This window comes from Euphorbia lathyris, chromosome 5 (assembly GCF_963576675.1).
Source record: "Euphorbia lathyris chromosome 5, ddEupLath1.1, whole genome shotgun sequence".
NCBI lineage: Eukaryota > Viridiplantae > Streptophyta > Magnoliopsida > Malpighiales > Euphorbiaceae > Euphorbia > Euphorbia lathyris.
The window spans coordinates 79463000-79474496 of NC_088914.1; the positions used below are offsets into that span (position 1 = coordinate 79463000).

General features: G+C 33.3%; 1 protein-coding gene across 1 annotated transcript; it reads left to right on the forward strand.

Moving 5' to 3' along the window:
• The first annotated feature begins 1416 nt into the window (after window positions 1-1416).
• On the forward strand, window positions 1417-5323 carry LOC136230457 (L-ascorbate oxidase homolog). The gene is made up of 6 exons (XM_066019521.1): window positions 1417-1595; window positions 1857-1966; window positions 2042-2312; window positions 2401-2500; window positions 3381-4092; window positions 4860-5323. Exons 1-6 carry the CDS (start codon window positions 1458-1460, stop codon window positions 5143-5145), a joined length of 1617 nt encoding a protein of 538 aa, XP_065875593.1. The 5' UTR covers window positions 1417-1457; the 3' UTR covers window positions 5146-5323.
• The last annotated feature ends 6174 nt before the right edge of the window (window positions 5324-11497 follow it).

Below are 11497 nucleotides of genomic sequence, written 5' to 3' on the forward strand. Positions count from 1 at the left end.
TGAGGAGAAATTATATTTTATTGGCTTAATACATCATTCTCCCCTGAACTTGTATAAAATGTTCAGTTAGCCTCCTGAACTTACGTAAAATATAATCAATTGATCAATCGGTTGAAAAAAGTAAGTTAAATGCAGAAAATGTATTGCACGTATCTAAAAAAAAAAGTAAAACAATCAATATCGAGGTATTGCAGTTATAATATTAGAGAATACAATGTTCATAGTTGAGCAAGTAATAACTTCATTTTTACTCTATTTTTGGATTATGCAATAACATTTTAAGACACGTAGAATACATCTTCCGTATTTAACTTACTTTTTTACAATCGAGTGATCAATTTATTACATTTTACGTAAGTTCAGGGGGCTAACTGAATATTTTATGCAAGTTCATGGGACTATCGAGACACTTTAAAAGTTCAGGGGGCCAATCAAGCTTTTTGGACAAGTTCAGTGGACAAATGATGTATTAAGTCTATTTTATTTAATAAAGTAAGTTAAATTTTACAATATTCATCTTTAAACAAAAATAAATGATTTAAATTAAAAAAAATTATGGGCTCAATCCAGCAAAAACGTAATGAAGAGGGGTCTAGGTGACACTTTAGCTTATTAATTTCAAATTGATCTGAATTAGTAAGATATGAAACTAGGTTTTAACTGGAAGTACAGACAGACAGCAGCTTGTTTAATTCTAAATCTATTTATTATTTTTTCTGACTCAAAAGTGAGCTGTAAGAGAGCATAGAGTGCGCCGCAATAGAATTTAGATTTCTCAATATTCGTGTGTTCATAGGGTAAATTACACCCATGGCCACTGAACTTTACCTATTGTCACATTATTGCCACTCAACTTCATTTCTTCCCGGTATGGCTACTGAACTTTAAACTTTTTAACACCGGTGACCACTTAACATCTCAAAACGACCATTGACGGCTAAAAATAAAAATCCAAAGCGTTAATGATATTCTGAGGAACTTTAATTCTTGAAAATTTTCGTTTTGAGGTCATTTAAGTGTTGTTTGGTAAGGAGAGAGAAAGTGAATTTTTAGAGAGAGAAAGATCCAAAAAATGTGATTTTCAAAAAAAAAAAATGTGGTTTCATGGTAAATGACATTCTGAACAACTTTAATTCTTGAATATTTTCGTTTTGAAGTCGTTAACGGTCATTTTGAGAAGTTGGTTAAAATTGAGTGACCACTAATGTTAAAAAGTGTAAAGTTCAGTGGCAATACCGGGAAGAAATAAAGTTGAGTGACCATAATGTGAAAATGGAAAAAGTTCAGTGGTCATGGGTGTAATTTACCCTGTGTTCATATATGCTGCCTCTATCTATATATATATATATACAACTCTCTATTTTGTATTTCTTCACTGTACATTTCTTGTTTCTTGTTTTCCTCATCACTCCCATTCTTTAGGTGCATTCTTGAATTTCTGATTAATCTTGTTTAAGATGAGATTATATATTTGTATTGGATTATTATTATTGGGTTTGCTTAGTGGATTTTTAGTGAGGGCTGAAGACCCCTATAGATTTTTCACATGGACCATCACTTATGGAACTATTTCTCCGCTTGGTGTCCCTCAAAAGGTAAGTACCATTCTACCCCTATCCGGAGGAATTTTCACATCCATCTTAATGAGCAAGTGAATTTGTTCATTCACCGTTAGATAGGCTTATTAAATTTAAGTCTCAGGATGTTTTGAATCTCCACCTTAAGATTCTAATAAACCTAGATATAACGGTGAATGAGCAAATTCTACATGTTCATTAAAGTGCATATGATCAAGACTGATCCTACCCCCTTCTAATTAATGTCATTTCATTTTTAATTTCTTCTTTAATTTTCAGGGCATTCTTATCAATGGACAATTTCCTGGACCAACCATAGAATCTGTTACTAATGATAATATAGTTGTTAATGTTATTAACAAGTTGGATGTACCTTTCCTCATTACATGGTAATTTAGTCTTTTCAATATTTGTTATCATTCTTTTATTTTGTTTGGATACTAGAATAACATAGAATGAATCAGGAATGGGATTAAGCAAAGGAGAACATCATGGCAAGATGGGGTATTGGGGACGAATTGTCCAATCCAACCAAACACAAATTGGACTTACAAGTTTCAAAATAAAGATCAGATTGGAACATTCAATTACTTTCCTTCAATTGGATTGCAGAGAGTTGCTGGTGGTTATGGTGCTCTTAATATTCAATCTAGATCTGTTATTGCTATTCCTTATCCTATTCCTGTTCAGGAATTCACTATCCTTGTTAGTGATTGGTACAAGACTGATTACAAGGTTAATTTGCAATCTTAATTAATTGCATTCTATCTAGCTAATTAAACATGAACATATGTTCCAATCTTAATTGCATTCTGAATTGCAGAAATTGGAGCAACAACTTGATAAAGGAAGGTCTCTTCCTCTTCCTGATGGTCTTCTTATAAATGGTCGAAGAAAAGGTGCTACATTCACTGGCCAAAAAGGTAATTCAACAACTAAATTAATCTTATTTAAGAAAAACAATTGTCATTATCTTTTTTAAAGTTAATCCGGTTTGATATCAATATAAATATTTATGGATTGGACTGAGCCGGATCTAGCCAGGTTCACTGGATTTTTGTCTAAAAATATTCAATCAAAATCCAGTGCAACTCGCTATTAATTAGATGATTTTGAAATCCCAAACCAATCCGAATATAAATATCGAAAAAATAATATATATATTTAAATTTATATAAATTTAAAAATTTAAAAATTAATATTAATATTACAAGCTAATTCCTTCTATTTTTAAAATTTCAAACTTGTTCTAAAAATAAATAAGATTTAACGGAGCTAGATCAGGACTAGCTAAAGCCAAATTTTCTTGATCCAAGCCTGGTTTATTACGCACATGGTGTGAATTTGGATAAAAGAGTATGATATTAGGTCTCAAACCCTACCAAAGTTCGTTTTTTTTCCGTGTCGGACTAGAATCAATAGAAATAGGATAATCTAAATTTTAGTACTAATTATTATAATTTAGAAAATTAAAAATATATAAAATTGAATTAAAATTTTAATCTATATAATATTTATATTTATTTTGAACTATAAATTCTAATTTTTATTATTAAAAGACATACTTTATTTTCATGTAGCAGTTATCGAGTTAAGTTAGATTTGACTTACAATGCACTGAACTTTTTTAGGTGTAAGTTTGTTAAGTTGGGTCCATAAGTGTAGATATAATGTACCGAGATCAATATATAAGAATTTCATGTCAGTTCAATTGTTGATATAAGAATTTCTATATATATACCCATTACTATTTAGTTGGGTATTTAAAATTGAAATCATGTGGCTAAATGTATGTATTTTCAGGAAAACTATACAAGTTTAGGGTTTCAAACGTTGGGATTTCAACTTCAATAAATTTCAGAATCCAAGGACATCGTATGACCCTTGTTGAAGTAGAAGGAGCTCATACTCTTCAAGAGATTTATGAATCAATAGATGTTCACGTTGGTCAATCCATAGCCGTTTTGGTAACATTAAACAGTTCCCCAAAAGACTACTTCATTGTTGCCTCTTCTCGTTTCACCAAGCCTGTTCTTACCACCACCGGAATCCTCCGCTATGCCGGTTCTAACACTCCGGCATCAAAGCCATTGCCGGTCGGCCCCACTTACCACGTTCACTGGTCTATGAAGCAAGCCAGAACAATCAGATTGAACCTGACAGCAAATGCAGCTAGGCCTAATCCACAAGGGTCATATCATTATGGAACCATACCAATTATGAGAACCATTATTTTGGGGAATCAAGCAGCTAATATCGGAGGCAAATTGAGATATGCTGTAAATGGAATGTCCCATGTGGATCCAACAACACCATTGAAACTTGCTGATTGGTTTAACATTCCTGGTGTGTTTACATTGAATTCTATCAAGGATAAACCAAGTAATTCCAGACAAGTGCTTGGTGCAGCTGTTATTGGAACTACACTTCATGATTTTGTTGAAATTGTGTTCCAAAATCCTGAGAAAACTATCCAATCTTGGCATCTTGATGGTTCTAGCTTCTATGTTGTTGGGTATGTATTTCCTTTTCATACAAATCATGCATTTACATCCTCTTATTTGGAGACATAAACTGTTTCTATAAAATAGGGACAAAAGTCATCTCTTATACAATGGGACGACAATCATCCTTTTATTTGAAAACAGAAAAACACCCTTTAAAAATAAGGACAGAAGACGTAATATCCTTTAAAAATAGGGATAGAAGTTGTCTACTTTGCATAGGGACGACAACTATCCCTTTTTTTAGACAAAAAAAGTCCCTTAAAAATAGGAACAAAAGTCGTCTCCTTTGCACAAAGACGACAACTGTATTCTTTTTTTATACAAATAACATCCTTTAAAAATAAAGAGAGAAGTCGTCTCCATTGCATAGAGACGACAATTGTCCCTTTGCCAGAGACAAAAATAAGGACAAAAGTCATCTCGTTTGCATAAACGAGAACTGTCCCCTTTTTCGGAGATAAAAATACGTCCTTTAAGAATAAGTACAAAAGTCTTCTCCTTTGCACAGGGACGACAACTGTCATTTTTCGGAGATAAAAAACGTCTATTAAGAATAGGAATAGAGGTCATCTCCTTTGCATAAGGACAATAATTCAAAACGAGGACAACAATCTTCGTTTAAAACGGGAATGACATTTGTCCCTCTTGTTTGGGAAGATAATCCTCCCACAAAATGAGGACAATATCAACCTTTTCGTCCCATAGAATTGGCTACGCTCACATGGGTTCAAATTAAGTAATAAATTGATCTATTTTTTGATTTTGGGGATTGCAGATATGGTTCGGGTGCATGGAGTCCTGATATGAGGACACGTGGGAAGCATTATAATTTGAATGATGGTGTTCCTAGACATACAGTTCAGGTATATCCGAAATCATGGAGTGCAGTATTGGTTTCATTGGACAACAAAGGAATGTGGAATTTGAGGTCTGCAAATTGGCCAAGGAGATATCTTGGACAACAATTGTTTGTTAGGGTTTGGAATGATGAGCGTAGCCTTTATACCGAAGCTGAACCACCTCTTAATGCTTTGTTCTGTGGCAAGGCTAGACATCCTTAGTTACACCGGACCGAGATCCGGAAGGGGGTTGAGCACCCATTGATCTCGGTCACTGCTTAGATATATATGTTGTTTTACTTTATTTTTTGTAATTTTATTTTAGGGCTCTTTGATTTTTTTTCCTTCTAGTATATGTATTGATTGAATCAGTTACGAGGGTGTGACTGTTAAGAAATGGATTTTATGGGGGAAATTGGGTTTAAGGAAGGAAGGAAAGGATCAATTGTTTATTGTCATTTTCTTGAGGTTTGTAATTCGAAATTATATATATTTTGAATAAACTCTTTTTTTTCCCTATACTTTCTTTTTACTGTTTGGTATCCCAAACAGTATTGGAAATTCTGCAAAGATTAAGAGGCCCATAAATTATTCCCACTTGATGAGGCAAAAAGTTAAGCCCATGTTAGATACAAGGGCCAAGTCCAATCTATGTAGTATGAAGCATGTTTAATGATCAACAAGTGAGTTATGGTAGGTAAAAAGGGATTTCACTTTAATTTTATTCAATTTCACCTCTTCTAAAATTTAATGAAAGTGGATAAAATAGGATAAAATACATTTGAAAATGATTAAAAAATTAAGAAACATTAACACCAATGATTTATCAAGTTTCACATGAGTTTCAAAAGGTTATAATGCAATTTGATATGCATTTTACCCTTTTTCACCATTCACGTCTTTTAAATTTGGCCGAAAGTGGATGAAATCGAATGAAATCATATGAAAATGACTTAAACAATTAAGAAGCATTAACATTGGTACTTTATCAAGTTTCACATGAGTTTCAAAAGGTTATAATGCAATTTCACTCTTTCACCTTTTCTGTAATTGAGTGAAAGTTGATGAAATCAGATGAAATTCATCTAAAAATAATTAAAACAATTAAGAAAATGTTAACACTGATATATTATCAAGTTTCACTTGAGTTTAAAAAGTTAAAATGTAATTTTACCCAATTTCACATCTTATGTAATTGAGTAAAAGTCGATGAAATTGACATATTTTAAAGGGTTAAGACACATATTTGCCCCCGTATTATCACGGATAAATAGATATGCTCTTATATCAAATAAATCCATAAAAATACCCCTGAGTTTTTCAAAAACAAGCAATTATACCCTAATCTAACAGACATTCGACGTGGCATAAACGGCCGTGAAATGTGTGAGGTCATTTCTCTCTTTTCTCTCCATGTTTCTTCTTATCTTCTTCTCTTCCTAACCCATATATGCAATTGAAGAACTGAAAATCACAGAATACCAGAAAAATTTGTCACAAAAACCAAAAGCTCATACATATGAACCGTTCCTCCCAATAAATCAAAGAAATCAAAGTTATCCAAACACTTCGAGGAAGCCTAAACCTACTGTTCATCATAATGCCCAGGACCAGCATGTTTGGAGGCCAAAAATTAGACGGAAAGAGAACCGAAGGCTACATTGATGAATTTCAATGAAAAGAAGGGTGCGACATTCACCTGTAAGAGCCTTTTCTTTATGTGGCTTGAGTATTGGTAGGCTTCATCTTGCAAAACTATTTTGCAAGTACCATTTGGCATACCAGGCACTAAAATGCTCAGGCTCACCTTTTGAATTCTTCAGGTTACCAAATCAAGTGGCATTTTTAGCTTCCACTGTTTCTGCCATTATAAGCATTCATATCCAAAGAATTTCAGCACCTCATTACAGAATTAAGACAATTCTCCGATCATCGACTATGTTTCCTCCATTATCTTCAAGTTTGGTTGCAGAGACGTTACTATGCTATTTCAATCTGATCTTTACACTCAACTTCAGAAAAAAGAAATACTTGTTCAATGACGCAATTTTGGTTTTGATACCGGTTAGGAAGAGAAGAACAAATGCTTTTGGTTTTTGTACAAATTTTTCTGGTATTATGCGATTTTCAGTTCTTCAATTGCATATATGGGTTAGGAAGAGAAGAAGATAAGAAGAAACATGGAGAGAAAAGAGAGAAATGGCCCCACATTTCACAGCCGTTTATGCCACGTCGAAGGTCTGTTAGATTAGGGTATAATTGTTTGTTTTTGAAAAACTCATGGGTATTTTTGTGGGTTTATTTAATATAAGGGCATATCTGTTTATCCGTGATAACACCGGGGCAAATATGTGTATTAACCCTATTTTAAATGATTGAAAATGTTCTAAACCATTAACCCTAGTGATTCAAATAGTTTCAAATGCACATCAGTTATATACTTATAGTTTATATCATACATGATTTTTGTTTTTTTTTTTCAAAATTCAATTATGTCACATTAATTCTTATTTGTTAATCATAAACGTGATGGAGAGAAAAAAAAAATCTATGATTTGCTGAATTTGTAAAAGTAATTATGTGGTTTAAGAACATGAAAACATGGATTTATGGTTTATGCAATTTGCAGTTAAATGATACGTGAGTCGATTTTTCGATGAAAACATACTTGTGGTTTAATTAATTTAAAAAATCAAACCTTATAGACGGTGTAATGTGCAAATTCAGCATTTTTAAGTGCTCCAAAGCACTCTTTTTTAGAGTAAATAACCATGACAATAATTTTTGACAGAATAATTTTTGACAGAATATATGAGTTTGTAAACTAAACAAACCACATATCCATGTTTATAAGTTTTTAAATCATGTGAATGTATTTGAAAATTGAGCAAACTATAAAAAAAAGGGCGGCCCGGTCGCATTACGCGTCCCCGCTGAGCGAGGGTCCGGGGAGGGGTCCCACCACAAGGGTGTATTGGGGGCAAGCCTTCCCTTGCCAATTTAATTGGCAAGAGGCCGCTCCTAAGACTCGAACCCGTGACCTCAGGTCACACGGCAACAACGTTTTACCGTTGCGCCAAGGCTCGCCCAAAATTGAGCAAACTATATATGTAATATTTTTTAATTTACTATTTCTTTTTGATAATGTCTTGCCGAATGTTGTGGAGTTTCGTAAGAGAGGCGAATATTCTTAATACTCACATGATCGCTAATACTGACTCAAGATATTTTCCTTCTTCACCAATTTAATATTCCAATGAGACTCGCGTGAGCTTCGAGTATCGTCAATGTGCATTGGCAACCCCTACCCTCTGGTTTGATGGAGGTGAACATAGATGGATCGGCCTTAGGAGCTCCTGGTCCAATGGGTGCAATCTTTCAGAATTCAATGGGTTTTTCGCATCATTCCTTTGCTTTCATTTTAATAATATTCGGACTCAGTGTTACGGTGGTTTTTAGGAGTGTCAATTTAGCTGGGATGCTTTTTGAGGCTCATATTCAGACGATGGCAACAATTTAATAATTTATAATATAAAATAATCTGAATGTTTTTTCAATTTTTCTAATCCAAACATAAGTGTTCAAAATTGAACTTTTCCAACATTCTTTGGTACTAAATATATTATCTACTTCTTAATTCTTACCAATCAACACTTTTGTGCAACCCTTAAAGCTAATTAAGATAGATGAAGATTTTCTGATATTTAATTGAACATATTATAATAGTAACAATAATACTCAAACAATTTTCACAATGAAAACTGAATTATTTAACAATGAAAAAGATATATACAGCTTTTGATGTACATATTTACGCCTTATACAATTATTAATTAATTGAATTAATCTTGATCGAGAATCTTCATCTTTATCCTGTTGCCGATCATTCACTTTTGACCATTGACCATATAGGTCAACCTCTTAACTAAATTAGGTAGGTTTTTTTCCCTAAAAAAAAAATGTTTTTCTTTAATGATGGTGGACGGAGAGGAAATGCTTATAGTATGCGCATCATATCCGGTTTTAATCACATGGACCTTAATGACCATGTACTATTTGATCATTCACCATCTAGACTTATTAGAACTCTAAGGTGGAGATTTAAAGCATCATGCGACTTAGATTTAATAAGCCTCTAACAGTAAATGATCAAATTCACTTGATCATTAAGGTTCATGTGAATATTCCTAACATCCATAGATATATTCTCTCTGTTAGGAATAAGGATAAATAATCTCTCAACTTAGCTCAAAAAACAATTTGGCTTTCTGAAATTATAGAGGGCCTCATCAGTCTTTTAAACTTATTTAAAGTGACGTATTATTGATTTGAATTTATAAAATGGCATATTGACTTCCTGAAATTACTTAGAGTGATATAATCGTCTCATAGACTTGCATTGTAACACACCCTACTCCAATACCATGTAGATATTGTCCGCTCTGGTCCAAATCCAATACCTTGGGCCTCAGGGCTTTAAAACGCGTCTGCATGTATTGGATTCTCATCTTACTAATAAGTCTCAATCACTCCCTCTCCATTTCCGATGTGGGATTCAGCTCATTCCTACCCCCCATCGCCATCCCTTATGGCCGCTCCTTAGCTTTTGTTCTGTCACGTGGATAGGACTATAAATGAGCCGAGCAGGTCATAAGACAGCTCGGTAGTTGACTCGATAAAAGCTCAGCTCGACTCTACTGGATTTACAAATGAGTCGCTCGTGAACATGGTTTAGAGGCTTGATTCATAAATCAGCCGAGTTTGAGCATGACAAAGTTCGGCTCGAAACTTCGCGAGTAGGCTCGGTTATAAGCTTGTGAACAAGTTCATAACTAAGCTCGATTATAATGTTCAACGACAACATTGATTTAGGGTTTTTCTGAATTTTCATCAGACTACTTCATATCCTCGTCACATTCACTTCACATCCCCCCACACCTCTTTTCATTTCCACATTTCTCTCCTCACATTATTTTTTATTTAATGATTAAAAGGAGATTTTTAATGTTTATGCATGTAAAATTATATTATTTCATTTGCTAAATATGCTAATATTTTATTTGATATTACTTCGTTCGTGAACAAAAGAAACAAACTGCTCTCAATCAAACTCACGAATAAAATAAATGAACATTTCGCGAGCTAAGCTCGTGAACAAGATAAACCAACTGACTCGTGAACAAACGAGCTTCTAGACGAGCCGAGCTCAAACATAAATTTAAACTCGAACAAAGCTCGAAGCTCGATTCGAACTCGTTAATTTTAAAACGAGCCGTGTTTGAGCTCTGCTTAATTACAGCCCTACATGTGGACATTCTTGCACAGATCATTTATTTGGAGTACTGGCCGTTTCAATAAAAGCCAATTGGAACCCCATCAAACAGTGACAATTACTGAGGCTAAACCACCAATTGTCAAAAGATTAAGACAAGGAAAGATGGAGGAGCGTCGAATAAAAATGGTTTGTTATAATTTTGATTGAAAAATATATTGTTGGACACCAATACAAGAAATTGTTTTTATTGTATCAAATGTGTAACTAGATCCTAAATCCGTATTTGTAATATATAAACTTAAATCCGTGTTTATAATATGTACACGATTTAAGACACATGTGAATTTGTACGATGATGAAGTGTGTTAAAAATAATAATAAAAACTATATATGCTTAGATCCTATCTATATAACTTAAACTTTTGGATCAAATAGTTTCTTGAACAATCCATCATATTTTATCTTTCTTTCCTAAGTTGCAGAAGCAAAATGCCATGAACAAATTGGTCATAGAAGCTTAAACTCATAGGTATATTTGTGAATATCTTTGATACACTTCCACACATAAATGTTCAATAACCTTTAAACGTGTATAATATATATTTATCCTGCTAGACGTCTCAAATTTCTCTAATAATAAATAGAAATTTGCCAAATCCAATGAGTAAAACACAATACTAGTTCTCGAACGGTAGGAATGAATAAAAATACATTCAAGACAAAAAAAAAAGAATTACACCAAAAACTTAAGCAAATAGTTAAGGCCTAAGAATACTTTCATTATTATCTCTGACACACCACTCGCACCAATGCCTCGAACACTTGACCGAAAAGACTCTAATAGTATGTTTAAAAATCAATTTATAAAATTGAGAAAATTTAGTCTCAGAGCTATTTTAAGAATGCTGTGAGAGAGAGGGGGGATATTTTTGAAGTACATGAAAGTGATTAAATGAAAGCAAATTCTCCATGAGAAGAAGAGACACAAAAGCTGCAGAGATAGAATCCTTTTTTCAACTAGTGTGAGAATCATTTTCCTGATTGTGGACATTCTTTCTAGACTCACCTGCTTTTATTACTCTATTCATCTTCACTTTCTCGTTCTTTTAAATATTTCAAAAGGAAATCAAACATCGAATCTTCATATTCCAATCCACCCTATAGATTTCCACCACTACTTTCACCTATTCACACTTCATTATTAGCCTCTAACAATATTCTATACATCCCCCACTAATTCCATTAAATTATACGAGTTCGATTCTCACTAAATACATTTAAACCCGAACATGATTAATA